Below are 16707 nucleotides of genomic sequence, written 5' to 3'. Positions count from 1 at the left end.
TCTGAAAGACTAAAACCTAAATTGATTTCTGCATCTATTATAGAGATCAATTGAGCATGATTCAAGTACTTTAAACAGATTAGAAACTGAAAGTACCACTCATTCATTTGTTGCCGGGAAAAAAAACATCACCAAATCCTTTGTGCGACATAGACGATCAATACTAAAATGATGTCCCGAAGAAGACAAAATCTGACTTTATGAAGATCCCAGGCCCCACTGTCACTGATAAAATAATCAAAGGTGAGACTAACATAATTTTTTACGAAAGGATTGGATCATACAACTGATATTGCCAACAAGAACCTCCAAAAGAGAATTTTTAACGGTCAACTTGATCAATGAAATTAAAACTTCCATTAGCAAAATAATTATTATGACAAAACTTATGTGCAAGTGCTAGCATCACTTCCGCAATTGATTCAAAAGAGCACAGTAACAACAACGCAAGATAAAAACCCTAACCCTAACCCTAACAGCACAACACAAGCAAGCAATTAAAAGAAATAAAGTCTCAATCGAGGTCCTTGACGATCTTAATCCCCATGCTATTAGCGGTTCCGATGATGGACTTGGAAATGGATTCGAGCGGCATGTTCTGGAGGTACGGGTCTGATTGCTTCACCTTCGCTATCTCGAACACGTGCCGAACAGACAGCGTGGACGCGATCACGTGACCGGGGCGGCTGCTGCCGGACTCCACCCCAGCAGCCTTCTTCAGGTACCACGACACCGACGGTGACTTCACGGTGAACTCGAACGTGTTGTCCTTGTACGCCGTTATCGTCACGGCCATGGGAGTTTCAGGCTTGAACTTCTGCGTACGCGCGTTGAAGTCCTTGCAGAACGCCATCAGGTTCAGCCGGTACTGACCCAGCGCCGGCCCCACTGGAGGCGCCGGCCGAGCCCCGCCGGCGGGAACCGTGAGCCGGATCGTCGCCGCCACTGCCTTCGCGGCGCTCATCGTGGTATGTGGTGGTGGTTGGGATTTTTTAGGAAATGAGGGGAAAGTCGCTGTAGAGAGGGTTTAAACTTCGTCACGTGGGCCGGGCCAACTCCGCTTCATGGACTCGGTCCAGAAAGAAAATGTACTAATTTTGTGTTGGGTATTATTTTTAACACCTCCATACTTTCTTTATTACACCTCACTCTCTATATTTCGAAAACATTTTAGCTGGTATAATCGAAAAATATATTTCGCATTTTGCAATTAATTTTTAAAAAGTATATTCTAGATTAATCTAGAAATACATATATTATATAATTTAGAATATATTTTTAGATTCAAAAATGTATTTTAGATTACAAATGTTATACAATCTAAAATAAGTTTTAAGAGTGTATAATTTGAAAATATATTTTAAATTAATAATCTAAAAATACGTAATTTAAATTATAAGATGAGAAATATATTTGGAGTAATACAAAAATCTAGAAATTCAAAAATATATTCTATATTACGTTAGCTTGAATATTTTTTCAGACAGAATATATTTATGCTACTTAAATATCTTTTGAATAGTATATTCGTTAATATTATTATTTTAATCATAAAGTTTTTAAAATTTAATTTAATGTAATTGAAAAATTACACTTTCTAAGATTTTTTAAATCTTATTTAATTTAAAAACTGATGCAATAGCATAATAAAGGTTAAGGAACCAAATTAATTTTTTATTAGAAGAAAAATACATGTCAATTATTAATTAAGACCCAATTATGATAAAAATAACAATGAAAGAGTCACTAGAAAAATGAGCACATAGAGACAATGAAAACGACAAAAAAAATATAAAAATATAAGCAAGAATGAAAGAGTTAGAAAATAAGATTTACACAAATAGTTTACACCGTAGAAATATTTATAGCAATATAATTCTTTTAACAAAATTTTCTAGAGTAATTAAAATTACTTTTAAATAATTTAACTAAAAAGTATTTTACACATATCCACCATTTTAATTAACTTTTCCATTTAATTAACTTCAAGGTGTAAGAAATTGTTTCAAGTATAAAGGCTTAATATTCTTCCCATAGAGTTTACTCTTTCTTTTCTCTTTTACTGCTCTATATGTTTGAACTTTTTTTCCTTATTTCAAATGGGGGTAGTTGATGTATATTTGTAAAATGTACTCTAATTTTAAAACTAGTGAGAAATTAAATAATAATAACGATTTGGCTGGTATATGCACCAAAAATTTAGTTATAACTCTAAATGCTATTTTTTTATTTACAATTATGTTGTATAAATAAATAACTAATATTAAAATAATAAATATAATTAATTAATTGTAATTTTAATATCAAGTAAAATAACTTATTCTAATATTTATAATGTAGTTTTTTAAATGTATAAATACAACATAACCATTTTCAATTTTTATATTTTTTAAAAGTATTATCGTTCTTTTATACTTATTTTCCTCTTTTATTCAACTTTCATGACAATAAAAAATTAATATACATATAGAAATAATCTTATGCATAAATCATTTTGGATGAGTCAAAATTGAAAAACAAAAAATAATATATAAAAGAAAAATAATGAATTGATTAAATAACATTTTTTTCTTCTTCTCGAGTTTGAGTCTCTCTTCTTTAAGTTTTTTTTTTTCTTTCATTCTTAGTTTTGGGATCGAAGATGATGATGTTCAAGTTAAGGTTAGAATTGACTTAATGGTAGATACAAAAGAATAATGATTTTATAGAAAAATATAATTGCTTGAAATGGAGTGAAGATGATGATTGGAAATGAAAGTTATTTTTATTTGATGTAAGATTTGGTGTGGAAACATGTGAGAGTATGTTCTCTTTCTTCCTATTGTTGTTTTAAAATAAAAAAATTAAGAAAAAAGTGAGGAGTCAACATATAAAATTGTACATTAATATTAATTTAAAAATTAAAAAATATTTTTTTAAAGTAATTTATATGAAATGATAAAATACTCAATTGTACTAATAAAAATAAGATATATTAAATAAGAATAAAATTTAAAGTAATTTTCTTTTGTTTAATAATACTTTTTTCATGTGATGGTAAATGATTGTTGTTACTTGAGGTGCCAGTCTAGCTGAAATCTTAAGTGGCATAGTAATGTCTAACATGAAAGTTTTTATTTAAAAAAAAAAATAAAATTGGAAAAAAATTGTGTAAAAAAAATATTATAATGGAAGATTATGTTATAATTCTCTTATTAATTAAAAAAAGAAAAAAAATTAATGTGTGTAAACTAATTTCTCAAGTTTAAAAGAATACATACTTAATTATATAAAAGTAGAAAATGAAATTATTTTTCATAATTTATATTATATTGTGATATAAAAAAGAATAATGAATACATATAATAATAAAAAAATATACAATAAAACTATAAAATTGATTTAAATCAATTAATTAAACTTAATTATATTTTTTTGTATGTTTTGGTTCAAATATATGTTTTGGAAGAAAATGAAAGTACCCTTTCATTTTATTTTATATATTTTCAATATAGTAATTTATTTTAAAAGAAAACTTTAATGCTTATTATTGATTATTTTGTAGCAGTTAATAAAAATGTTTATATATATATATATATATATATATGAAAGAATTTAATGCTTTAATTAAATATTTAATATTTAACATAATACATTTAATACTTTGATACTATATATTTAATATATTTAACATAACGAATTTAATTCAAGATGAACAAAATAGTTAATAACATTATATTTTATCAGTAGAAAGACAATATGCGATTATGTCTATTTATTCACATTTTATTTTTTTACTTAATTTTCACAAGGATAGAAATGTAACATATATAAAAAAATAATTTTGGATAAGTCAAAATTGAAAAACACAAAATAGATTTTAGAGAGGGATTAAAAGTGAATATTTTTTTTTATATGTGTGATTTTGTGTGAAAGTATACTCTCTTTTGCTTCAAATAAGGAACTATGAGAAGAATGAGGAAGTCATATAAAAATTGTACATTGATATTAATTTAAAATTAAAAAATAATTTTATTTTTTAAGTAATTCATATGAAATGACAAAATATTTTATTTATTAATAAAATGAAATATATTAAATAAGGGTAGAATTGGAAAAAAAATTATATAAAAACTGTACATTAATATTAATTTAAAAAATTATAAAATAATTTTACTTTTAATAATTTATATAAAATGACAAATAATTTATATAAAATGACAAAATACTCTATTGTATTGATATACTAAATAAGAGTTGAAGTAGAAAAAATTTGTCAACAAAATTATAATGAATGATTTTTAACTAATGTAAAAGTTTTACAGGAGAACTAATTAGAAATCATAATAAAAGTAAATAATGTTACTAATATAATTTTAAGGAATGTTACTAACATATTATGACATGTTAATAAACAATAAATATATTTCAGTTAAGTTATTTTTTAATTATTATTTTAAGTGACAGACACCCTCAACTATTTTTTATTTATTTTTCAATATAATAACAGTTTTAAAACCTCAACAAAATCTTACTGTTAACTTTGACCAATTATTTTTTTATTGTATTATCCTTTGAACTATATTTTAGAACATCATTTTTAATATATTATTTTATCTCGTTGCATTATTTATAATCTTATTCCACTTCTTTCCCTTTCTCACGGAATAATATTAAACTATAGAATCATTGGTAAAAAGTGGACAAGATTAATATTATTCTTTTATCATCATTATTATTGAATTTGATTACAAATAAATAGCTGGTGCAAAAACAAAATTTCACTGTATGATCCAATTTAACAAAAAAAAAAAAGGTTGATGTAGGATGTAAAATTTATTTTTTTGAATAAAGAGGAGGGTTAATAACACTTTTTAAATATTTTTATTATTTATTAAAACTTAAAAATTGTAGTAAGTCTCATTTTTCTAAATTTGTTCGGTTTAAGAAATATTGGATCAATGTTTCTTAATCAACTATCACATAACATGTAATTAAATGTAAAAAACTACTCAAATAAACGTCATATATATATATATATATATTTTTTTTTTTGAGACTATAAAAGTTTTAAGCTTATACGTAGAGATTAATAAATGGAACAGTTTTCTTACTTTTAATAAAATAATTATGACGTTTCCTATTTTACTATTTTTTATTTCTACTTTTTGATAAAATTGTAAGTAAATCAATTAAAGATAAAAGAAAAAAAAAGTAAGGGTAGATAAAGTTATAATTATATTTTTTGATATTCGAGAACGATAAACATGCAAAAATAGACATATTTAAAAAATTCAACAATTAAAATTAATAAAAATAAGTTTTTTTTTTGTAGCCATCAAAAACACTATCAGAAGAATGACGCTTGTATTCCTATTTATAATTTTAAAAAAATAAACGTTGGACAAATTTAATTTTAATTGATTGGTATGCACCGTCACTGTAGATAACTGTTAATTAATTTTAATATTAATATTAATATTTCCTTAAGAGTAGTTCCAATCTTCATCATCGTTCACTAAATTATTAGTCGTTTCATTTTATTAAAAAAAAACTCAAATTTGAACATTGTAGATGGAAAAATATAATTTATATTTGTTACTAATTTTAACTAGTCAGATTTTTTATAAAGATTAGTTATAGATAAAATTGGTGATATTCTATACCAATAAAATACTTAAAAAAAATTATTAATTGTATCAATACTATTATATTCTCTAACAGATTGATATGAGACGCATTGATACAACACGAACAAAGGTCACAGAAACGAAAAAAATGTATAATCTCTAAAATCTAAAACACAAGAATGCGAAATTATATATTATATGTTTCAGTTTTTTTTAAATGTATCTCATGAATGGTTCAAAAGAATTTGTTCCTTGCTTTTATAATCACAATAAAAATTTATTTAATAAATTTAAATTTAATGTATTTTTCATTTTTAAAATTGTGTTAGAACTGTGTTAAAATTGTCAAAAATTGAACACTCCACCATCGTAATGTAATTACGTAGGTCCGATACAGACATAACTATTTAAGAAGCGTGTCCGAACTTCGTAGCTACTATATTATATTATTATTATCAGTAAAAAAAATAAAATATATATATATATATATATATATATATTTTCATATTTGAATGTACATATTCTCTATAATAATAAAAACAATTAAAATTATAATATAACTATTATAATAAATACAAATTAATACATTTTTTTATTAACTGTTATATTTCAAATTTTCATTAATTATTGGAGTTTTTTTGTAAATTAAAAACTTTATTAAAGAAATTAAAATTAAAAAGTAAATGGAAGTTAAAATATAACTACTAGTGAGAAAGACACGCTTTATCTCTTTCTATACGTAAAAAAGTATAAATAATGGATAAATAAAAAATAAAATTATTTATAAGATAATAAACATACTTAAAGAGTAAAGAAAAATATAAAGTGTGTAGATAAAAAAAAAATATCTTTATATATTATTTATTATTATTATTATTATTATTATTATTGTAAAGTGTAATTCCAAACCTCCTACGAATGAATCTCGTCTATAAATATAGAAAACGCAGCGAAGTTCTTTTCGCTGCAGTTGTTGGCTCTTTCTCTTTCTCTCTTTCTTTCGTTCTTTCTCTCTCTTTCAAACACACTCCGCGTGCAAACAGAGTCTCGTGCATTGTATTGTAACCTTAGAGAGAAGGAAGAAGATGTCAGACGCGTTCTGCAGCGACTGCAAGAAGCAGACGGAGGTTGTGTTCGACCACTCCGCCGGCGACACCGTCTGCTCCGAGTGCGGTCTCGTCCTCGAGTCCCACTCCATCGACGAGACCTCCGAGTGGCGAACCTTCGCCAACGAGTCCGGCGACAACGACCCTAACCGTGTCGGCGGGCCCTCGAACCCTCTCCTCACCGACGGCGGCCTCTCCACCGTCATCGCCAAGCCCAACGGCTCCGGCGGCGAGTTCCTCTCATCCTCCCTCGGCCGCTGGCAGAACCGTGGCTCCAACCCCGATCGCGCTCTCATCCTCGCTTTCAAGACCATCGCCACCATGTCTGACAGGTCACTTCCTAGGGTTCCAATCCAGATCCCCATCTTATACTATATTTTTCACTTTTAACCTCACTCAACAAATCAATTAAATGAATAAATGAATGAATCCAGAGCGTGAACTTTCATATCAGTGTTTCCGGCGATTTGTATCATACGAGTCATGATCGTTGCTTCCTCATGAGGGCTAATGTCGCTTTATGTTTTATTTTGATTTTTCGAAATGATTACCTTTTACTGGGTTTGTTTAAGTTTTTATCGTGAAATGTGATTTATGTAATGTTTATGATTGAAGGATTGGCTGATGTGGTCGTTGATTTTGCAGGTTGGGACTGGTTGCGACCATCAAGGTATGTTGTGTTCTTGTTTCCGATATTATTTTTTTGAATTTTTGGGTTATTACAAGATTCTGGAAACTGCATATATGTTTGTGTCTAATGGCCTGTTTGGATACGAAACTGGAAGTGTTTTTGAGCGCTTTTGGGAGCTTCTCTGTTATAGAAAGTTCAAGTGCTCAAAAGCACTTTTAAGTTGTATCTAAATAGGCCTTGATCATATATGGTTGTTGTTGTGAGTGAAGTTTGAACCACGAGTGCAGAGCTTGTTGAAGTTGTATTAAGAGCGCCTTGAACTAAATTAAGTAGGTTATTCTTTGGAATTGTGTCCATGTAAATGTTAGTTGAGCAAGGTTATTTTGATAAGATTTGCCCTGATGTTTTAGCTAAATAAGCAAAAAAAGAGATGACAGGAGAGTCATGAAACTGTGTATGTTTGTATCTACTGCATGATTATTGGGATTGTGGTTTGGCTCTTGATGGGAAAATTTACTGAAATTTTAGTGTAACCAAATGAATGACATGTCAAATTTGTGAGGAGGTTGGGCCAATCATTGCAAATAGAAGGTACTATGCTGTAAGTTGTGTGGCTGTAAGTTTTGAAGGTAATTCTGGTTAAACAAAATCCAGCTGCATTATTAATAAGGGGACATTAATTTGAAGTCTTTATTTTATTTGTCTGGTTTCATTACATAACAAGTTTCATTAACGTGTGAATATCTTTATGCACTGTGTATGATCATTTCTGTTGGTTTAGTTAGGCCTTAGGCTTTCAAGCTCAAACACAAATCCAAAGTTTATTGAAACTTTGAAATCGTGCTGACTACCTAATTGTGTAGATTTTTGTGTGTATTTGATTACATTTTAATGGTATAGTTAAGGTGATTTTTTTATTTGGAACTTCTGCAATTCCCTGTAGATATTGTGAATTGTGTAGTATAGTATAATGCTATTTGGAGCATCAAAAGGTTCAGTACCTACAGCTGGTTTAGTTGCTGCCCCTTTATTGAGACCCATGCTTTTGGAACTTTGGAAAGACTTTTTGTCAGACAAGGCATGCTTTAATTAGTAGAAACTAGAATCCAATACCTCCCCCTCTGCAAAACCAAATGCAAGGAACCTGTAGAGCGGAAGGGCTAACTTTATATTTACACCCAAATTTTATTTACTCTGCATTCTTCTCTTTGTAGTGTTAGTACCCAGTGAGGTATGTAATTTCTTGTGCACTTTGTTAATGAAACTAATCTGGAAGTTAAACCAAAATTTTGTTTACTCTGAAAATTAATCTTCTTGTTAAAGTATACGGCAAATTGTTTTTTTTCCTCTTTGTTGTGAACACTTTTTTCCTCAATGAGGTGTATCTTTACAGCCTCTCTTGGTTAACGGCTTTATAATCCTTCTAGGGCATGGTTATTTCGTGTGCACCTGGTTCATGATGCTTGATCCATATTACAAAAGTCGTGGGAGTCCAAAATAAGTTTCTACTTTTTGTAAAATTAGTGGGTTAAAACTTAAGTGCCTTCCTGAATATGTGAGCTATATTTTCAAAGCAATTAGTTTGGCTATCTGCAAATTGATGTGGAGAAAGGACTAGATTACGTTTTGGCAGTCCTTGTGTCATGTCAAGCTTCTCAGAACCAAGTTTATAATCCTTTTATTGTCTCAATTTAATATTGAAACCTTCATTTTAATTTATATTTTCTGTCTTCTACCTTAGTTTTCGTGTAAAATGAATATATTCCCTTATTTTTATTTATATTTCATTGGTTTGAAGGATCGGGCTAATGAGATATATAAGAGGGTTGAAGATCAGAAGTCTAGTAGAGGAAGAAATCAGGATGCTTTATTGGCTGCTTGTCTCTACATTGCTTGCCGACAAGAAGACAAACCTCGTACTGTTAAGGGTACTGCTTATGATTCTTTTAACATCTGGATGCTTGCCAATTTATCTTTCTGTATGTAAATGAGCTTCCCTGAACCTATGGATTTCAACTAGAAATTTGCTCTGTTGCCAATGGGGCCACAAAGAAGGAAGTTGGCCGAGCAAAAGAGTACATAGTAAAACAGCTGGGTTTGGAGAATGGTCAGTCTGTGGAGATGGGTACAATACATGCAGGGGACTTTATGGTGAGTTTTCTTTATTGACAAGCATATATATATTTTATACATGTATTTGTGGAGCTAATTCATCTGAATTTTTTCCATTGATGTTACTGACTACTTTCATCTCAAACATCAGAGGCGATTCTGTTCTAATCTTGGTATGAATAATCAAGCTGTTAAAGCTGCTCAGGAAGCTGTGCAGAAATCAGAAGAATTTGATATAAGGTATATTTATTTTTAGCTCATCTCAATTTAGAGACTGTAATAGGTGGTTGTTGACAGTTGAAGTGGGATTTGTCCTATTTACTACGTTACGCTTTGGTACTGTTACAAGTGTCTAGTTTCAGCCAAAGACTTAACTTATTTTTGCTCTACGAGGAAACATCATGGCTAAAGTTGACACAGTAGAGTTCAGCTTAATCCCAGGGTATTATAAATTATCTAGATTGATAATTTACTATGGTATCAAACTTCCCTCATTTCCATGGAGAACTAGGTTCTGTTTAGATTCTTGATTAGGAAACTGCTGGTTTTACATGATGTGTGCTGCATGTGGGTGAGAATTGGAAGATGAGGAATTGGTGGCATGTTTGTGAGAAGTGGGACCTCTTAGGTGTGCTATGCAAGCACTGAATATTGTATTGCATGTAATTTTGATTTTATCAGCCAAATTAATTGTATGGCCCTCTGCATGTGTATCTCTCTCCAACTAGTTTTAGTTTTCATCATATTCAGAGATGTACACTTATTTTGTGATGATTGATACTAATAAACGTCTTACTGCAATTTTTCAGGAGGAGTCCTATATCAATTGCTGCAGCAGTTATATACATCATAACTCAGCTTTCTGATGATAAGAAACCTCTTAAAGGTTTGTAACACTCCACTCCTTAGACGATAAAACACACGTGAATGGGTCATTTGTTGATCTCTTCAATTTGATATGTTTTTATTTGAAAATTTGAAATCTCAAATTAGATTTGAAATGAGTATCTTGTAACATCTATGGTATTTCATACACGTGTCTCATCCTGACATATTGTCTTAATGCAGATATATCAATTGCCACAGGCGTTGCTGAAGGAACGATTAGGAACTCGTACAAGGATCTTTACCCTCATGTTTCAAAAATAATACCAAATTGGTATGCCAAGGAGGAGGATTTAAGGAGCCTTTGCAGCCCTTGAATTGTAGAGCAAAATATTACCTTCCATATTTAACAAGTTAAAAGTTACATGTCATTAGCGCATTCTGTTTCAAATGTAACTGAACTGCTTATTAAAAATCAAAGTGCCTTTTTTTAGTTGTCATTCATTGCCGGGAATTGCACCATTTTTTAGACCCTTCTAATCTGAGTACTCGTTGGGAGAGAGGCAACATTGTATGAATTTCTCGACTCTTCCTAAAACATCAGAGTTCTTTTTAGCTCTGCTTTCATATGGATCATCCACACTGGTTATACTTCTGTACATTGCTATGTCTATTTCAAAGTATAGTCATGGAATGTTTTGAGTGATGAAGTCAAAATTTAATTATAGATTATATATTCTAAACTTTTTATTTTAAAATATTTTTTTTTCTTGAATGATTGCACAACCTATGCTTATTCAACTTTTAATACATTTCGGAAAAATATCTTGAGTATAAAATTTTTAAAATATCAGTTTTTCATTACATTATAATGAAGAAGTGTGCAAAGGAAATACGAAGGTGTAGGAAGTAATTGCATTAATTGGATCATCAAATTAGATTGGGTTTAGGTATAGCTAACTTATTATTTGTAAGAATTTTTACACAGTACGTTTATAGATATTTATAACCATTCTCTATAATAGTACTTATTTGAGTTTCATAAATTGTTAGATATATTTTTTTTAATTAATTTAAGTGCTGAATTTTCAATGTTAGTTATTGATGTTGGGGCAATTTGTTTGATTGGAAATCAGTAGTTATCTTTTAGAGTAAATAGTAAGTTCACTATAATAAACAAAAGAACAGAAAAGAGTGGGTATTAATAGTATCCGGTAAAACAGTTTTAAACTGTTATAACTAACAAGGTCTAAAAATCCATATATTGTTTCCCTTATTATAATCTAAATTTCAATAAGTACAGTATTAGTATATACGTTTAGCACCCCGAGTACGATAGATCTTGTTTGGCATTTACAGCACACGTGAAAACGTGTCGAATTAAGATTTGATTATGCTGTATTATTTTTATAATCATCTCATATTATCCATTACTATATTATTAATCATTAACTATAGAATGTAAAGAGAAAAGCAATGTTGTATAAAGACTCTGTTCAATTCCTTCCATTCCATTTATAACTCTTCCCGTGTGAAAGTTTATTTCTTTTGTTAACATGTGTGTTGTTTGGAGAGCTTTATGGTCTGTTTGATATGGGGGCTGAGGATGCAAGTGAGGTGAGAGAAAAATAGAAATTTGAATTGAAGGGAAAGTGGAAAGAAATAGAAGTTTTATTTTTTGTTTTGGGAAGTATTTAAGCTCTTTCTGTCATTCCCTCTTCTATGGGCTGTTGAATTGCAGAAGGATCTGAATGGGGTTTTGTTTTTGCTGTCCTTTTCCTTAAATTTGGTCTGAGGCTTCCAGCATAAATTCTCTTATGATATAGGGTTATCAAAAGATAAGTTATTTCTAAAAGGTTAAAGGTGGATGAATTTTATGTAAAAGTATATCTAACGATGAATTGCATTTACTAATATATTTTTAAAACTTTCTTAATTTTTTTAAAATAAGTCTCACAATTGGGTATTTTAATCATTGTTGACACATGTTGAATTTTAAAACATGTTGTTGGTTATGTAAACCCTTTATTAGATTTTGAATTGAATCTAATCTTTGACTCCACTCTTCATTTTACATGACAAATTCATGTGCTTTGAAAGTGGTAAATTACTGTGCTGCTTTCTCGATCACTCTTTTTTTTACTCTTTTCTTTTATCAGTTTTCAGATGTATTCATTTTCATTATCTATATACAACTATCTGTGTTTTCAATAACTTGTAATCTTTTTTATTTCTTTTAAAATATTCATATTTTAAAAATATTTTATATCTCTTTACATATAAATTTTATATAAAATAATTTTTTTACCAATAATAAATAAATAAATAAATAAAAAGAAGCATTTGAGTGTCCTAACCGTATATAACTCATATACATTACTATACTTTATTTGAGTTTTCTTAACATGTTTTTTTTCTACCATTCTAAATTAAAATTATTATTATTTTATTAATATCATGTTATTTTAAGTATATCATTTTATATTTACACTAGAACATATTTATTCAACTAATTACTTTTTTTTGCCTTTTTTATTTTATCAAAGTAACCTTCCCACAATACTTTGTATGAATCCTTCTTATTTGTTTATTATCACTCAAAATAAGGATTTATAAACATATTTAGTCTAATATTAAACCTATTATTTTAAAACATTATTTTATTATTATATACATTGGATATTTCACATTAACTATTAACTATTGAGATGATAAAATCAAAATATATAATTGAGATGAAAATCTTAATTTATAAGTTAGTTTTAAGTTTTTTAAGATTAAATTAGGAATAAACTTATTTATTGAGATAATATTAAAGTTATTTAGAACTTATTCTATTTAAATTCACTGGAGATGTTGTCACAAGTTAATAGACTCCTCTTAAATTACTCACAAATATCTAATTACATATTCGAAATGTTATTTTTTTCATGTAAAAGGAAGTGTTTAAGACCCTACATTGATTACATATATAATTAAATCATAATATATAAGTATTGTATAGACCTTAACTTATAAATTATAAGTGGATTAGACACAAATTCACGTAGTAAGAATATATAATAATATATTTAAAGGTTAAATATGTTTTTTGTTCTTGTATTAAAATTTGAAATTGATTTTTATCCATAGTTTAAACTTCAAATCTCCTCGATACTTGTAGTAAGGAACGATTGTAGTATATAATTCATTTTAATAGTTTACTTATTACAAATATCCAGGAGGTTTAAAGTTTGGACTAGAAAAAAAATTAATTTTCTGTGAAAATCGAAAAATATATTTATATCTATATTTAAATAATTATTTTGTAATCATAGTTTAGTTTCAAATTAAAATGTATATTTACTAAATTGAACCGTTCAAAATAATTTGGGAAGCCCATTATTTTATAATTATACCAACATGATTTTAAGCATATTAGTTTTTTAGTTATATTTTTGTCAGAATATTAATTTAACCATTTATTTTATTTATAACGCTTCTAAAGCCTATATTTCCTAAGTTAAACTAATTAAATGATCTGGGTAGCCTATAACTTTATATATAAATAATATGTAAGTATACTATTTTATTTTTCATCTCTATATTAGTATATTTATTCAATTAATTAGTTATTTTTATTGCATTTAGGTAATATGTAAAATAAGAATTATAAATATCTTTGGTCTAACATTAAGGCTATTATTTTCCATCTATTTAAGTACATTATTTATTTTACCATTTATAAGCATATTAGTACAATTAACTAACTAATTAATTAATTTATAGCTATGTATTTATCTTCAGCATAGAATCTACATGTACTAAATTGAACTCCAAAATAAAGGCACATGTAAATACTTTTTGCCAAACATTGCCTTACCTATTATTATTTTTTTATTAGAATTCTTTTAATTGTGTTATTTTATATCTTAATATATTTAATTAATTATTTCACTATTTATTTTACGGCTAACATTTAGCCTATTAATATCTAAAGTTGGATACCAATTTCAATCACGTTTATTCAGAGTGACTCAAAATCTTCTTACTTTGATTCAGAATTTTTGGTGTTTGACTCCAACTTTGCTTCATCTTATTTTCTACAATCTTTAGTGGCTTGGTTTGAGGGATCTTTCTAATAAGATAGAGTTTTTTTTTTTTTTTTTAAATGTGCTTGAAAGGGGAAAGAGAACAAATGGATAGAAAATTAAGTGTGACTTGAAAATTAAATTAAATTGACTTAAAAATTAAATTAAAAGTTGCATTTTTGTGTGATTTATTAATGTAGAATATTTTTTATGTTTTGAAAAAAATCCAACCATTGATTGATGTGATATGTAGAAAATATAAAATGGATAAAATAATTATAGATAAAATACTTTCAAGAGGGATTTATAATTAATATGTGAAAGAGAGTCGAACGCTTTGAAAAATAAAATATTAACAATTTAAATATAGGTTATAAATTAGGGTTTTTTTATAAATAAAATAAAATTGAAGTATTTAAGGAATATTAAAATTCTTCTTAGAAAAATATAAGTGGCTAAAAGCCCAAGATTATGATTTTATTGATATTATTGAAATGGGAGGTTGTGTGGAAATGAAAATAGAAGAAACCTAACAAAAATCTAAGAAATAAATAGTGAGATTTTGAGTTTGTGGTGGGTCTTCTTCAACACTAAAAAAGCCGAAACCAATGAGATACTTTTTCTATTTATTTCTATTTCAGTAGTGAAGCTGCATTCTAACCAATGCTTGATGTCGACCATGTTAGTTGAACAATACAAATTGTGTTGTTCTCCTCATTCATTATTTTCTTCTCTTCTCCTTTTCTATTTAGTTTATGGAGATATCAAGTATAAATGAGAATATTTTTTTATCATAAATAAAATAAAATAAGATAGTTAAGGGGTGTTCTAACCTTTATATAGAAAGTGGTCAAAGTCAACCTGCTCAACACCTGAGCTATAGACATTCTTTATCTTCTACCGACCACACAACCAAACCTCGAATGAAAGGAATGATAAGTCACATTAAAAGATATCAGCATTACACACAAACATCTCCTCATACAACAAAAAATCTACAAACATATTTATAAATCAAATTCTCTCACCCACAACTAAAACCGAAAAACCACTCAACGTCGGACTCACTTTCGTCAAAACATAGACTATTTTATCATATATTCTATCTTTTACTTGTGAACTAGTTTTATATTATTTTGTTACTTTATTATTATTTATTTCACTATGATAATTTTTAAAGAAAATTTATGCTAACATAAGATAACATTATTTTGATCATAAAATTTTGCTTAAATTATTTGTATTTATTTAGTGAGCCAAGTTACCAATTAAGTTGTCAAATTTGGATAGGTTTTAGCTGTCAAAATATTTAAAAGCTGTGATTTTTTTACACCTCAAATAACAACTATCATGAAAAAAAAATTAATTAAAAAAATAAAAAAATAGAAAAAATAATCAAAAACCTATATATTAACAAAAATATACCTAAATAATCTATATCTATTATATTATATAAAGAATTATAGTAAATTAGTTTAAAAACTTATTTTTATGGTTGTGGGGTGTTGAAAATAATCACAATATTGAAAGTGGTAATGGTATCAGCAACAGTAATAAGTAATATTTGAAGTGATAGATGCAGACCTCATTCAACATTAATTCTTCCCGTTTTATTCATTTATTTTACGTTTTGTTCTTGATTTATGAGGGTATGAACAATAACCATAAAACTTATATTAATTCTATTTTTAATTAATGTGAATTCTTTAACATATTTTCTTATCTTGAAAACTAAACATCTCAAATGTGGGATTTGGGATTGAAGATCTACATAATACGAGATCTAATAAAGATGGTTTTAAATGAATTTAGTACAATACTAAAAAAAAGTTAAATTTAAATTTAATTTAATTTTATAAAATTGACTTTGATTATATATTATAATTTGACTTGATCTATAGACAAGTTTACTCTTGATTAATAACAAAAATATAATAATTAATAATTAAAAAGAGATAAAATCAAATCCAAATTTAGAAATAAGAAGTTTAAAATAAATGTAAAAATTAAGTTCAAAACTAACACATTTTATTTTAAAAATTACATATTTAAAAAATAAAAATTTCCAACCGCTTTAAATTGATCCTAATATTTTTAGTAGATTTTTTAAACTAGTTGACCTAATTCAGCCAAATTTTTAAATGAGTAGAGGAGTTTTATCAAAACATTTTTATATACCAACTTAAATAATAGATCTACTAATTTTTCTCAATTAATGCATCTTTATTAAGAGGAGAAATTTAACACTTCCAAATAGGAAAGAGTCATAAGTTTAAAATTAGAATATATTGACATTATACAAAAATAGACTCTTTTTTTTATATATGAGTATACTTTTATAAAGAAAATATGGA

At 27.4% G+C, this 16707-nt stretch overlaps 2 protein-coding genes across 2 annotated transcripts; one reads left to right on the top strand and one right to left on the bottom strand.

The window, feature by feature from the left end:
- Positions 1-334: 334 nt before the first annotated feature.
- Positions 335-1007, bottom strand: LOC137830559 (large ribosomal subunit protein uL11m). The gene has a single exon (XM_068637984.1). It carries the CDS (start codon positions 962-964, stop codon positions 515-517), a length of 450 nt encoding a protein of 149 aa, XP_068494085.1. The 5' UTR covers positions 965-1007; the 3' UTR covers positions 335-514.
- Positions 1008-6563: 5556 nt separating this feature from the next.
- Positions 6564-10783, top strand: LOC137830558 (transcription initiation factor IIB). Its single transcript, XM_068637983.1, has 7 exons — positions 6564-7047; positions 7361-7385; positions 9145-9274; positions 9367-9497; positions 9610-9698; positions 10268-10344; positions 10527-10783. The coding sequence occupies exons 1-7, from the start codon at positions 6695-6697 to the stop codon at positions 10658-10660; spliced, it is 939 nt and encodes a 312-aa protein (XP_068494084.1). The 5' UTR covers positions 6564-6694; the 3' UTR covers positions 10661-10783.
- The last annotated feature ends 5924 nt before the right edge of the window (positions 10784-16707 follow it).

This window comes from Phaseolus vulgaris, chromosome 7 (genome assembly GCF_000499845.2).
Source record: "Phaseolus vulgaris cultivar G19833 chromosome 7, P. vulgaris v2.0, whole genome shotgun sequence".
In the NCBI taxonomy this organism is placed as follows: domain Eukaryota; kingdom Viridiplantae; phylum Streptophyta; class Magnoliopsida; order Fabales; family Fabaceae; genus Phaseolus; species Phaseolus vulgaris.
This window is presented reverse-complemented; position numbering and strand designations above follow the sequence as displayed.